The 15158-nt window shown below is 39.2% G+C and overlaps 2 protein-coding genes across 3 annotated transcripts in view; one reads left to right on the forward strand and one right to left on the reverse strand.

The window, feature by feature from the left end:
* Positions 1–15158, reverse strand: part of LOC136059152 (vacuolar protein sorting-associated protein 4B) — a 382624-nt gene that overhangs the window by 209311 nt on the left and 158155 nt on the right. The window lies entirely within an intron of this gene.
* The window catches only part of MYLK4 (myosin light chain kinase family member 4), a 74625-nt gene that overhangs the window by 34214 nt on the left and 25253 nt on the right, over positions 1–15158 (forward strand). Inside the window, exon 1 of one of the 2 annotated variants that reach the window (XM_065753125.1) lies at positions 12523–13249. The exons of the other annotated variant lie outside the window; for it this stretch is intronic. Within the exon in view, the coding sequence (XP_065609197.1) occupies positions 12593–13249 (657 nt within the window). The 5' untranslated portion in view covers positions 12523–12592. Of the gene's footprint in view, positions 1–12522; positions 13250–15158 lie in introns of those variants that run through there. 2 annotated transcript variants of the gene reach the window in all.

Raw genomic sequence — 15158 nt, forward strand, 5'->3', positions numbered from 1 at the left:
GTGAGGTAGGACCAATTTTGATCCTCTGCTCTGCCCTTCCACAGGACAGAGGCCATGGAAATTGGCCAGATGGTGTCTCTATGGAGCCCAAAAACCTGTGATCAAATTAGAGCAAGTAATGTTGATGGAGTTCTGTAAATAGAAGAAGTAAGCAGATGAGGATAGGTCAGGAGAAGAGAGGAAAGGGCCTCTGAGGTAAGAGGAGAGTTTGTTTCATAACAAAACTGTTCTTCTCGTGTTTCTCTGTCCCAGAAGTGGAGTCACTAGACACTCAGGAATCCAGAACTAATCTTTCATTAACATAAATACTGCAAACTTATTCTGGGCAGCGTTATGCTTTTTTTTTTAATTATTTATTTACTGTGGAAAAAGATAACAGTGCAGTCTGAAAGCATCATAAAATGCAAAAAGATCAGGTTCCTCAAAGTCAGTTTTCTTACATTGCATAAATATGATGCTTCTTAACCTGGCTGGTTTCTCAAGTCAGTTTCCTGTGAGTGTTTATAAAATGTTGTACTGCTACACAGGTAGTTTTCCACGATCAGCTGTACAATGCAGTGGGAGTCATTTTTATCTTGTTTTCCTTTGCATTTCAACAATGCAAACTTAGAGAGCTTTTGGTCCCCTTCGTGCAGAAGTGTGCATGAAGAGGCATGACCAAACATCATTGACACCTTTTGAGTTCTCAGATAAGGTAAGAAAACCTGCTAGTGTTTGAGCCAACTACATGAGGCAAGTGGGAAAGGTGAGTATGAATTTTTCCCTCATCTTCCTTTTTGCTGGACGAGTTTCTGGGTGAGCACTGTGGCTCTCCAGGAGGCAGTGCTTGCTCCAGCCACCTGCTTCACTAAGAAACTAGGTCTGCTCTCCAGTCCATGCAGCTGGACTCCTGCATGAGCTGCTTAGGGGATGGACCCATTTCAACTTCTAAAGAGTTCTCCCTCCCCTAACATCACAGCACAGATGTTTTCACCTGTACACTCAAGAAGAGCTTCAGAAGTTCACGGGTAAGAATGAACAGCAGGCAAAACTTCTCCCCTGAGACTTTTCAAAGAGCAGTCAGAAATGTTTCTGGATGCACATAGTGGCACAGGAGGGTGAAACACAGAAACATGGACACCTGTAGCAAAGGTTGCCTTGCACCTGTTCTGGCCACTCGGGTTGAAGTTCCTTCCTAAATGGATCATACTTCAGTTCGGATGTCCTTAGCTTAAAGTCCTCCTCGTAAAACTAACTCCAGACCCCACAGCATGGACTTAGCAAAGGTTTAGAGCTTCCAGGTCGGTAGCCAGCAGGTGTGCAGTGTAACTGAATTTTAATTTGGAACAGGTGACACCAGGAAGCCCAACGTGTGCATTTTGGCAGAGGGGTGACACAATAGAGGCAGGCTGTATGAATTGGTTTGGTTCTCCCGCACTTGCTGGGAAAACATATCTTGCTTCAGGTATTTGAGTGGTTTTCATTCTGGACTCAGGTTAATTGATGCTGACGGCTGCTTCATGTTTTCTGGAAAAGTAAAAAACTGGTAGTCACCTGGAATCAGATTTTTAAGAGGTAGGACTGCAGTTTTCTAAGTGGCAATATGTGGTAGTGAGGTGAGGCTTCTCGGCAAGCAGCGTAGCACTAATAAAATACTTTTCTCTAAAATGAAAAAAAAATAATTCCTCAGCATTTACAGTCTGAAACAGACTTTTTCAGCAGTGGAATATTAATGAATTGGTAATACTAGACTGTTTTATTTAGCCAGCTTCTGTAACACTGTTGTACTTTATTGTTTATTCAAACCACAGACTTATCCAGCAGTTAATGTTGATAAAAATTCAATGAAAAGAAACTTCTGTCTGGGAAAAGCTATGGTTAGCCAAAGGGAGCATGCTTTTTCTCAGCCAGCTGTACTTCTCCCAGAGGCCAAGCTCCTTAAATCTTACATGGTTTTACATCTCCTGCACACTGAAGCAGGGAAATAGCTTTCCAAGTATAGGTGCTGTAATCCAGCTGTGTGTCTTTTGGGTCACTGTGCTCATTAGATGCCCAAACTGACCTCAGACAGTGGTTTCCTTTCAGCATTTTTATAACATAAAACCTTAGCTCATCTTCTTTACTAAATAATCAAGATGTCATTTGACTCCTGATCTGCCTTAAGGAACATCTCTTCCCAAGAAAAACACTGAGAAGCTGAAAAATGGCAAAAGTGCAATATCAGAATTTGCCCCCTAGTTCTTACAGACTGTCACTGCACTTAGAATTCTTTTTTAGTGCCTTCCTATATAATAAAGTGGAGACTGTTGCAGCATCTTTATTGTTACAATCTTTTTTCCTTCCCACTGAGTGCATCCTTCCTTGCTTACCCACTTCATTCCATTTAAGCAGGTTCTTCACTAGTTCTAGGCTGCCGGGAACCTCACTTCTCACAAGGAGGAGAGTAAGCATGCAAGAAAGAATGTGATTGTGCAGGGGAGCATCTGCCAATGCCATTGCTGGCCCTTGAAGGCAAGAGATATTGAAGGCAAGGAAAGAGATAAGAAGGCAAGGAAAATCCTGTTCTGATTCAATGCCCTCCAGGGTAGCAAGTTCCATGTAAAGATAATATTCAGCAGAGAATGTATGAATGAACAGACTGAGTGAAATCTCTTTTGTGAGAGCCTTTGAAGTCATTGATGTCTAAGTGTTTTTTTATTCAGTTACCAAGGACACATAACTGTCAGCAGGACTCCTCTCCACAGTTTTTGTGTAAGTGGTAATAGCATTATGTTTAGCAGACACATAATGTCTTTATTAAGTTTCTTTTTCACTTGGAAAGCTTTGAATTTGAAATTTTTACAATAGTAAGTCCAAAAGTTGTATTCAATTTTTGGAATTTTTAAGATGAACTTTTAAAGTTAGAGAATTTTATTCTATTAAGGAAAAAATAAGTTTTGTCATGGAAGATATTGGTGATTCTCAGTTTATGAGGCATACTATCATTCTGCCAGCTACCATCTCATCTTTCAGATCTCATCAGGTAATTGAAAACTGAAGTACCACGCAGGATCTTCCTCATTCATTTCCTTGAACATCTTCGGCTGGGCATTGACTGTGGCTAATCTTTACAGCCAGGTGGCTGGGCATATGGAATGATCATTTACTTGGAATCTACGGGGGTTCAGGGCTGCAAAAATAGGTGATGATTGTGATGGCTTTCAGAGGTTAAGAGCTGGCTGTGTTTCATTCTGTTGGGATGAACACTGCACATGGAGAAGAAAGAAGACATGTAGCTGAAAGTCTCTGAGAATGTCCACCATTGCAAAACAGTGTTAACAGATATGCACTGGGCAGGACAAGAAGGCAGATTTCAGGAACCTTTACCTCACATTCATTCAGTCTGTCATATGAAGTTGAGCAGTATGGGCTATTTGTTTGAGAATTAAATAAACAGATCAAAATGGAGAAAAACTGTAATTTTTAACTTCCTGGATTTTAAGGCTTTTTAATAGAGCTCAGAAATTAAATTTTATGTAACACTTTTTCTTTGAATTCTTTTCCTCTAAAGCATAAAAGTATGCTATGGAAATTTGCCAGGTACAATTTACAACCTATTAAAATTTCGACAAATATAGCAAAACTGAAGAAAATCAACTCAAATTACCCTTTCTATAAAAAAGAAACAAACAGGTCTCTGGTGTATGTGTCTCAGGATGCTTTTTCCTTCTTTTTCTCCACAATCTTGGATTCTGACATTTATGCTACATATGAATGTGCCATTTATTTCATTGCATGCTTTTCTTACTAGACTTTTAGAAGAAGAAATCGATCAAGGTGTTTTCAGCACGCTGCTTTTCATGTTGATTTGCTTAGATAAAATCGGTTTCATTCCAACTCTGGTTGCAGTCATAGTGGTAAAAAAGTGTTTGCTTCAGCAGAGCCTGCCTAGGTAAACAAGCACTGCCCTGGCTCACCTGCAGAATGAGAGGATTCCTGGTTTTGGTGCAGTACCTCAGCAGTGCAAAAGGATAAAATAATTTCTTGGTGAGTATATGATGCAAGAATAGGCAATTAATGTTTTGAAGAGAGTTTTCTAGTATTTTACAAAACAAACAAGCAAAACAACAACAACAACAACAACAACAAATCCAAACCCTTCTCTCACTTCCATAACCAGTCTCACAGCAGAGGCAGTGGGGAACTGCTGGGTTCACTGCAGGTGAAAATGAGCTAGCACGTTGCCCTAGTTGTCACTTTGAGGCCCTCGCTAGCCTGGGAATTGATATCTTTGCTTGTTTTCACAGTAAGGAAAACAGTAGGTTAAGTTATGATGAATCTGAAGGAGAGACTGCCTTAGCTTGCTGAGGATTTGTTTTACAAAACTATCTGACCACAGAGTGGCAGCCCGAGGCACTTGAGGATCTCAACTGCTCCTTCTGTTAATGCTGCCTGTTGGGTGGGTAGCCACCACAGACAGTGATCTCTGTTCCTCTTATCACAGGCTCTGATACCATGGACTGGACAATTGGTAGGTTTTACAGCTTGATCTGAGCTGTCAGTATGCTTCTTCTGGAGGAGATAATGCATCATTTGTAACACTTCTACCTCCCAACAGCCCAGGCAGCTTTGGGGCTCTTCTCCACAGCTCTTTTAAAGATCTTTTAATCAATCTAGCTTCCCTTTCTCACTGAAATTACATTTGCTATATTTTTAGTATGTTCTGATGGACCGAAAGGTGTTACTTACATCCAATTTTCCATATAACCACTTCTGATGACTGTCTCTTTCAAGTCTTTTCAGCCTATCCATCCTGAATTAACTTTTTTGTTAGAAAAGGCCATTCGTGGTTTATAAATTTTAATACAGGATGCTAGCTGCCAGAAAGTTTTGGAATGCTACCAAAGACTTTAACCAGTCTACCCAGCAGATGAAATGAGGTACAGCTCCTGCTGCACCTGGAGACAGTGCTCCTTTCATTGCCCCGTTTCAGAGTTATGACACCTCAGCTTTAGCCTCAGAAAGTCAGGAATTTTCCTTTAAACAGGCTTCCTGGAAATAGAGTTTTATGCTATTAATGGGTAATTTATCACACAGTATTTTTCAGCCTTAAAAAACTCTGGGTTTTGAGGTTTGTTTTGTTTTTAGTGTAGTAAAATGGAGACAACTAAGCAGAGGTGAGAATTTTGAGGTGGTGTCTTGACAGTGAGAGATGATAGTGGTGGCTGGCCCTTGGTGAAAGGCTATCATGCTTTTTGATGGTGAAGTGCTTCCAACTTCAGCTGTTAAGCATACCAATGATGATTATAGTGGCTTCTGTATGCCCAGTTCTTAGCCAGAGAAACCCATTAGCTGTGCGATGCCACGTGTGACTGAACTGTGCATGACACGCACAGATATTGCACCTCACAACTTACAGTGGATGAATGCTTGTAAGCAAATTCTTTGCCATAGGAAAGATACCTTCAGAGTTCTGAAGTGTGGGGAATATCACCCCCAGAGTATGGGTAGTGTCTTCCATCATCATTTTCATCTTCAAAGAGCTAGACATTTTGAACAGTGAAAGGCACAGAATCATAGAATCGCTTGAATTGGACTGGATCTTTAAAGTCCAGCGTAGATCAGTTAACTTTTTTTTTTTTTACTTCTTCTTCTGCAAAAAGTATCCATACAAACTCTTCCAGAGAGGTTCCTAATTTCGTGGTGATAGCATTTCTGAAAGGCCAGCACATGGCGTATGCAGATTGATCACTGATTTGTATCCAGCCTCACTGCGGTTTGTTTCAGGTACTTGCTTTTGGGACTTATTGCTACAGTATCTCCAGGATACTTAGTTACCAGAATTATTATAGTAAAGGAAATCAAAATTCGTAATTAATTAACAGGTTGCAGAATAGCTGCATGCAGGGAGCCCTATGGAGCAGTAAATTCCCTAGTCCTACCTCATGAAGTTCAGTGCCAGACTTCCTTGCTGCACTCTCCTGCCCTGTATAAAGCTGTTTCCTGTTCTGACCTTGAGCAGAGTTCCAGACTAATGCTTTGGGCAGACCCCTGGGGAGCCATAAACGTATATCACTCATGACACAGTATGTCGCTTAATCCTAGCTATACAATTATTTCAGCCCCCACAGTGAAAGAGTCCAACATGACTGCTGATTGTAGAAATGCATCTTTTTGGATTAATTCTCCAATCTGTGCTGATGTGACTTTGGGGCAGGGGGGGCGGGGAGAGGAAGGAGGGGAAGGAGAAGAGTATGGTTTTCCTCTTCAGCTTATCATTGCTGACATCTGTGAACTTTCAGTAAGCAGCATGGCTTTCTGAATTGGTTTCATAGGTTTCATGCTTGCTCTCTAGTCTGTTTCAGCAGCTGTAAGCTTATATTGTTTCTCAGAGAGCTGTTGTGTACTAGAGAAAGAGCAGACATCCTTTAATTCTCACTTGTGCACTCCCATATACAGTACTTTCTCTGCTCTGTGACTAGAACATGCAATCACTAGGTGTTTTAGACAAGCTCTCCTGTTCCTCAATAGTCCAAAGCTGTTTCTTATTTGAGGCTGTGGAGATTCCTACTTAAATATTCTGGACAATCTGAGAGCAGAATCTTCATCTCCACTGATCAGATTGGCAAAGGTTTTCTTTTGCTTATTTGCAGAATATCTAATACAATGGTGTATTTGTATTAGAACTTAATAAGAGTAGGCTAATGTATATTCTCTGCTCTCTCCTGGTTTGTGGATGAATACAGATCAACCATGAGATAAAAGATGTAGACAGGAAGGTGGTCAGGATTGCTGGAAAGGGTTCATTTTAAAGGAAGAGGGACATGGAAGTTCCAGGTATACAGAGCAGTGTACTGTAAGGTACAAAATAGACACTGAAAGGAATAAAAATAAATGAACAACGTATGAAAAGGTGGCAGAAGAATAAGGAAATTGTAGATGAAAATCTCACTGAGGTCTTAATTTCTTATAAAGATCTGAAGTCATTATGAAACAAAACAGGTAGATAATCATTTTACTGTTCGACATTCCGAAAAGTTGACTCCTGCTATTTGTTTCTGAATTGCTGTTATTCTTTCATCTGTTCTGAGATTTTATTTTAGGGATTTGTGCAATTTTTTTTCTTTAGTAGAAGAGAAAATCAATGTGTAAAGGAGAGCCAAATCTTATTCTATTTTATTTTATTTTATTTTATTTTATTTTATTTTTATTTTTGCTAGAAAATGCAACATAAGGTGCTTACCATTTTCACAGAGGATCTGGTTCCAACCAACTTCTGAGTATTTTCACCCCATTTTTGTAAAGCAAGTCAGCTTTTTCAGGAAAACAAAAACAAAAATGAAAACCAGGATTTATTCCTCTTTTTTTTTTCTCAAGAAAAATGCTGACCGCTTCTAGAAAATTGTACTAAGTTTTTCTGTAATATATATATACATATATATGTATACTAGAGAGAAGTCCAAGAGAGAGATGCAATAATAAGATTCAAGTATGTAGGAGGCATCTAGAAAGGAGAAAGGAATAAATGTCTCTCCTTATGCATGGATAAGACAAGAATAAATAGATTTCAGTGGTGCCAAGGGAAATTTAGATTAGGAAAACTTTCTAACCCTGAAAATTGTCAACGCTGCAATGCATCGCTTAGAGAAATAATGAAAGTTTCAGCACTGGAAGTTTTTAAGTGGCTTAATATATGAGCCAAGCTCATATATGAAGAACTTTATTTGCTACAGGCTGTCTTTAAGCTGCACGAAGAAAGCTGCCCTTCCTCCCCATCTTCTCACTGTTTTAATGATAACTGTGCAGAATGACTCAGTATGAATATAGCTTAAGATTTGTTATGTTCTATTCATTCTTACCTGGATTGTGTGAAAATGTACACTATTAAAATCTGTTTGATTCGTGGAAGTCGTTTTCTCATTTTACCTTTTCTGAAAGCAGAGGCCATGGTGGCCTGGTCTAAATTAGCATTTGTGAGACACAGCTAATTGCTCACACTTCTTTTTCTTTAACATACCCAATTCTTGCCCAGATATAAGTATGGGAATGTCAGAAGAACAGATTTTGCTTACACATAGGAGTGAGCAATGGTTGGAATGTGTATCATGCGTCACCCAGGTGTTACAAACTCCTGAATAGCAGGGATCTACATTTTATTTATGAAGGAAGAGCAGAGGAGAGACACTGCAAGCCTCTGCAATAGTAAAATATCAATCCAGATATGGGATCTCTGGAGGTATGTTGTCTACAACAGCTTAAGGTTGATAAGTATGGTACTGTGTTCTCCAGATAAAGTTCAGTATAACATATCCTGGCACACAGTTTAGAGCTCGAAAAGCTGGAACTGAACTCAAACATTTCCCTTTGTGCTCTTGTTTATAATGGCTGATGCCAGCAGCTATAAATTTATGAGGTGCTCTGTCTGGGCCTCTAAGTTAGGAAATACGAAGAACTGAGCTGATCTGAGTTAAACTGAATTGATTCAGGTTAAAAAAGGTATTGGAGAGGAAAACTTCTTATAACATGAGTCTGATAGAAGAAGAAAAGGTAAGGCAGGGAAGTTAGTGTATGTTCAGAGGACCAAGAGCTGGTGAAAATCAAGCACACAACTCTTTTTAATCAGAAAGCAGTTCTCAGGCATTATTTGCACCAATAAATTTTCACATGTGAAATATGTATTAAAAAGTGTTAGCTCTTTTTGCTGATTAGATTGTTTGAGTATTTTGGACTGTCAAGGTTTTTTCTGAAGTTGTTTTTCTCTTATATCTGTGAGACTGATGTCCAATTAAAAAGATGAGAATTTGCTAAGAGCTTGGTCTGGACATCTCTGAGCCTGAAGTTTGTGGTTCAGAAGCACAAAGCTAACAGAGCTAGGGTAGCAAGCTAGCTTGTCCGTGATAATTTCCTAATGCTAACCAGATTTTTCATATTCATGTGTACAGGGAAGATAACATGACTACAGTGTGAGTTCAAGAGAGAAAGCAGAAGGGAGTTTATTTCTCTAGCCTGCCTAGGACTTCACCTTTAACCCCCTTATTAATCAAATGGCTGAAGTGAGAGACAAGAGACCTATGTTTATTGTTCACAAATGTTATGCTGATGCTACATATAAAGTTTTATCTCATGTCTTGCAGACTCATATTGTATGTAGAGATGTTAAAAATGTGAAAATCACAGGAACTGTCACTTACCACTGCTACTTTTTTTTCTTTTTCTTTCAAATTTTAGTTGCTTCTATACTATAGACATGCCACTTCAAGGCTTTTTCCCATACAACCTGAAATAAACAAATACAGTGGGGTTTTTGTTTGTTTGTTTGTTTGCTTGTTTTTTATGCAGGAGACATTTAAATCATTTAATTCAACATTAGCTGAGCAGCAATTGAGTGGAGGAAACAAAACTCTGGTGGATTACTAAATACAATGATTTTATCACAGTTGATTAGCACTATGTTATACAGTGTTGAGCTCATTAACAAAACAGACCATGGATAGTTGAATGTAAGGAGAACGGGAAGAAAACTCAATCATCACTGAAACTTGTAAGAGAAGAACAAAAAATCTGTTGTACAAGCTTATTTCATGTGCTAGTGATATGTATAGTTGCTATGAGACTATTTTAATTATGGGGAAAAACATTCAGGTATTTGGCTATTAAAATATCTCTGATTATTCATGTATACTGTTATTGAATTTTATCAAGTAGTTGTGGTAATGGTGCACATTGCAAACGAAAAGAAATGTGCAAATACCTTCAATAATATTCATTGTTATAGAAGTACCTGAAATAACTGACTCACACTGAACTCCTGAAAGATATCTGAATGTGAAAGTATAGTCCCAGTTTGCAGAGAAAGAGACAGCAATCATATTTCCAGTTCTGAAGAACTTACTGGGAAGACCTTCTTGGACCCAGGAAGCAAACTGATATTAAATTTCTTCCATTTTTTCCTCGAACCTCTACAGCACTACTCTCCCCCAGCTCACATCACTTTCAGATAGAGCTAACACATATGGATAGGTTTATAGCGAAGCATTTTAATAGCTGGCTTTCTACACTTGAAAAGTACCTGGCATTTGGTCATGTCATGGCATAGTATTAAATCAATAGGACTTTACGGAAGATACCTGATAATAGGATTTTGCCTCACAAAGCTTAAAATTTTTATTAGTATTTATAGTATTGGTTTGAGGTATTTCACATAACGTTTCCCTGGGCAACTGTTAGAAGAGATTTAAATGTTTAACATATGTGGCTGTGCACAGTAATATAACACATGATTTTGCCATTACTATCCACGTGTCCTTTTTTATCATTTCCTTGCTGTTCCTTTTGGAGAGGATCTCTATGGCTGACAGGCTTTCCCGATGAAACCCCCTGAGCAGGAGCCCTAGCTGGGTGGCAAAGCACAACAAACCTTTAACCTCATGCTTGTGCAAGGCAGTGGGGGTCGGGGGAAGCTCTCAGTGAGCTTCTGCACTGGCACTTCACACCGGATAAATGGCTCTGCAAACCTGGCTGTTTTACAGGCATGCAAACATCTCTCCTGGAATTCTGGTCCTAATGGGCTTCTGTAGATGTGAAAGTGTCACGAGGGTTTAGTTTATCTTTCTAGCAGAGATGAATGGAAAAAGGCAAAGGGATTTAAACATAACTGCTCTCTGCAGGATCCTCCATGATCATTTTTGATTGATTGCTTCAAGCTTCTTCTTATTTATTTACTTATTTTTTAACCACTGTTCTGTATATTATGCTTTCCATGAAATAGGGATCCCTAAACTCCCTGTCATTTAAATTTCTTTTTTTTCTCCCACCCTGTTCCCTATTTTATACTCATTTAACCTTCTCAGTGCACTCAACGAATGTGCTACGCACAATGACATGTGGTGGTCACCTCTTGGTAATGTCTGTTATGTAAAGAAGAGATTTCGATCCACGCTTTAGCGTCACGCATGGGCACAGTTCACCTTTCAGTCACCATAACACACTGCTCCCAGGAGGTGGCAAATGTACCTAGGAACTTCTTTCCTTTATTAACCTGTGGTAATCTGAGAACAAGCTCCTGAATTAGCTTATCAACACTGGCTGCATACTGATTCATAAATGACTGTGAGAAAATACTCCTTAAAACGTCAGCTGTGATTGACTGTTGAAGGCACTTAGAAATAAGGAGATCTTTCATACCCTTCAGTTTGTGAACAGAAACAATTTTTGCAGAATATTTGATACATTAGAGATTCAGAACTCACTGCATACTTCAGCAAGTTATCTCTCACGCTCTCCATTTAAAGGATGGATAAACTGATTCACTGGAATCACAAAAGGAGCTCTTGATCCTTTGAACAGGGCAACAGTACGTCTGTTTTCCAACCAGCTGACTTTATCTGTTGCATTCTGTGAGAGGTAATGCACAAGTGCAGACTGATCTAGGTGTGGTCAACCTATGACTGCCAATGTGTCTAAAGTGACCTTTTCCTTGTATCTCAAAAGTAGCCCTTTCCCCTCAAAGTGATCCATACTGATGTGCTTTTAGCTCACGTGGAATATGATTGACTTGAGATGAAAAGCACTGATTTTAATATTTCTTTTAAAATCTGCTTTTATTTTTGTAACTTACATGAGAAATGTCCAGCAATTCAGATTTATGCCCAGGAAAATCCTATTCTGGGTCATGCCAATTCTTCTTTGTCTAATCTTGTCCTTCCGAAAATAATGAAAGCTTATTGCAAAAGCAAAAATTAAACAGACTGTCTGAGTTATGAATACTAACCACCGGTTTTGTGATGTACACTGCCAGACAAAGTAAAAACAGAGTCTATCAATGTTTGGAATTTTGTATGACCAGATCATAGTAAAATGTAAGAGCCTCTTAATTTGTAGCAAGTTAGTACAGACTCAGTAAATATGGAAGTAAATTGACATTTTGAATATGAAGGGAATTGCTTGTGTGTAGAGAGCTAAATACGCTGTGTCTGAAATATAAAGCAGAGAAAAGGGCTCTGATGTTTTTTTTTCTTCAAAAATCTGCATGCAGCATCTCCTTTTACTTTCCTTAGTGTATTTGTTTTTTACAACTCCATCAACTTCCTGCTGGCATAAGACTTCTCAAGCAATAGAGGCTTTCATATGAAAATCTCACCTTAAGATGTAGCAATTTCAAGCAGCCACACTTAAGGGCTCTGTAAGGGCCCTTATTCTCTTCAGAGCAAGAATCACATTACATATTAGGCTTCTGCAAAGCAGCAGCACTACTGCCAAAGTTTCTCTACTTCTCATGTATCATGTAGCCTTTTTGCTGACAAATTCCTTTGGAGTGCAAATAGTTCTGTGCCTGCTAGGGCTGATGTCACTGAACCGAGTGCATTTAGGATGCTCATCTCTCTATTTGCTTCATTTGGAAACAGATATATATATATATATAATGGATTAGAGGCGCTTTTCTCCCTAAATAATTTTGGGTGTCTCTTTCCTCTGTTTTAGTCAAATGTGGGAGAGTAGTTTCTTAATTAGTTGAGTTGGAGTCGCCAAAGTAGGCTGTATACCAGTGCAGTCTGGATGGGAAGCCTTTGCAACTGATATTGTCCTCAAGCAGCTGAGTATCAGAGCATTTCCTCCCCCAGCCTAAACTTGCAAAATGACCACATCCAGCAGGCAGAGCTCTTCTACGTCTATGGTCAACAACTTGGCAAAAATATTTGATCCAAATGCTTTGCAAAACCAGGGGCCTGATAACATAATGGAGCCCCCACAGATTCGTCGTGTTGTAAGCAGTGATGTCAGCACTGAAAGTTTTAACGTCATGGATATGAAGTTTGCCTTCCTTGAACAGAAAATAGATAAGCTGTTGATGCTGCAAGACCATGTGCTCAAGAAACTGAACAGCGTTTCCCAAGAAATCTATTGCATTGAAAAAGATATTGAAATTGTAAAAGCAGAGACATCTGAGCCTGGATTGAAGATGGAAAGAAACAAAAATCTGAGAAATAATGAAATGAAGAGGCTTTGCCTCAAAATGAAAAAATCTCTTTTTGATATAAACCGGAATGCAGAACAACAAGTTAAAAGACTAGATGGACTGGAACAAAGTGTTTCTGCAATACAGAAGCTTGTAGGGCCACTGGCTGAGAAAGTTAAAGCGTTAATAATTCATCATTCAAGTGGGAAACATCACATTCTAAAACGTAAGCTTTGCAAGGCAGGTGATTATACAAAAGCAACTGGACGTCGTTTTGGGATGCAGATTTTCTCGGAGACAACAGCTGATGCTCTACTCAAGAAGAGGAGTGAAAAGGTGAGCTGAGGTTTCTTTCTCGTCTCGTCAAGAATCATTGCAAACCATAGATGTGCTGTCTTATATGCTTAGTTTTTCCATTTCATTAACATTTATGAGAGAACAACTCATACCCTTTAAAAATTGAAATGCATTAGAACAAATCATGCAAGTTATGGTGAGGGATACAAAAATCTACTTAGTGACTACTACCTGTGCTTTTTTCTAATCATCTCTTTACTGTTATAAGACATAACTAGGGGTCACTGACATCAGTGACAAAGATTGTCGCAGTGTTCAGTAGGTTTGGGTCTTGAACATATATTTCACTGGATTTATAATTATTGAGTTAAATCAAGTTGCAGCAGTTGTGTCATATGTTGTGTGGGCTAGGGCTCAGTGAAACTGCTGAAAAACCTTCCCGGGACTACAATAGATTTTGGATTGGGAACGTGCATGTGTATTATGTCCTTTATTTCAAAGAAGAACTTAACTGTTCTGATGTTCTGATCTGGAATTTCTGCTGACATCAGTGGGGAGGGAAGGCTTCTAAATTGGGATCCGAGGTAAAGTTACTGTAACTGGAGCTGCAGCTTTTGTAAACTTCCTTGGAGGAAAAAATGCTCGTGTCACCATAACTGGAGTTCTGTTATGTTCTTTACACACCAGATTCAGAAAACACAAAAATTTCTTGAAAGGCTCCTTTGATTATCACAGACTCTTCTAAGGTAGTTTAACTATTCTTCATTTCTCAAAGAAACCCGGAAGCACTAGAAAATTAAGAAATTCTTTCTAACAAATTATTGAAACCAGAATGAGCTAAAAATGTTGCCTTTGTTATTCTTTTCTTGCTTTGCTTCCATTTCTTCCCCAAAAAGTCACAGTCAGGCTTCACTGTTTGATAATTAAAGATTAATTTAAGGAGTTTATCTCAAATTTTTGAGCAGAAGAAGCACCATGTGTAGTTACTATCAGAAATGACCTTCCTTGAAAACAGAGGTGCCCAGTACTACTCGGATTGCTGTCCACAGCATACCAAGTGCTTTTTAGCTTGTTTACTTTAGGCAATTTCTATTCTCAGTTAGATAAGACGTGTTTGAGATGCTACAGGAAATTTAGCAGCAGCCACTGCTGAATAGCAGCAGAATAGCATCCTGTAAAGAGCCATCAATTGAACTGGATGATCCAACACTGTGTTAAGAGTCTAACCTGGGCAGCCTTGTTTCCAGAATATCAGTAACTAAAAGGAAAAGTAGCTGCCCTGCTAGGCAGCACAAACAGTAAAAGCGATTTTTACAGGCTTTCTTTGAACATCAAGTTGGATTGATTATGATAGGTGAATTTGAACAAAAGAGAATTTTTCATCTTTTGTACCTTTACCTTGATGAGAAAAGATATTTATTTTGAGCTTATGGCTTCTTTTGCTTTCTAAAACCTCGTGAAAACATCTGTTGTGAATGTCCCATCCACAGGGAGGCCTACAGGTCCTCTATGTAATGGTAGGATTGCTGTAGCCTGTGTCCGTGACAGAGGCTGTCTGTGGTACAGCTGTGGGTTGAGGGAGAGGAGGGAACCATGGTGGCTTCACTGGTGCTGGTTTTGTGCAGCAGATGAGGTAGGTCATGGCTGGTGCCATGGGGAGGAAGTGATGCTCCTGATGAGGGAGCTGGGATGCGAGAGTTTCCAGGTGTGAAGCAGAGCGTGGTGGGATTGGATTTGATAAAAAGACCCAAAGGGAGGAGGGGTGATTGGGATCTCTGTCTTTATTCCAACAGCATCTCCATTTGTAATCTCCTCACTAATCCACAGTTGTTCACACATTTGGGGAGGTAGAGTGTCCTTAGTGGTAACTCAGCTAGCACCAGGGCTTCTTAAAGGCAGCAGAAACACGTCTGGAGTCATGCTGGTGATAGTATTACTTTGCTAATAT

This window comes from Cyrtonyx montezumae, unplaced genomic scaffold, assembly GCF_038088225.1.
Source record: "Cyrtonyx montezumae isolate F1298 unplaced genomic scaffold, pur_monq_1.0 scaffold_8, whole genome shotgun sequence".
Classification (NCBI taxonomy): domain Eukaryota; kingdom Metazoa; phylum Chordata; class Aves; order Galliformes; family Odontophoridae; genus Cyrtonyx; species Cyrtonyx montezumae.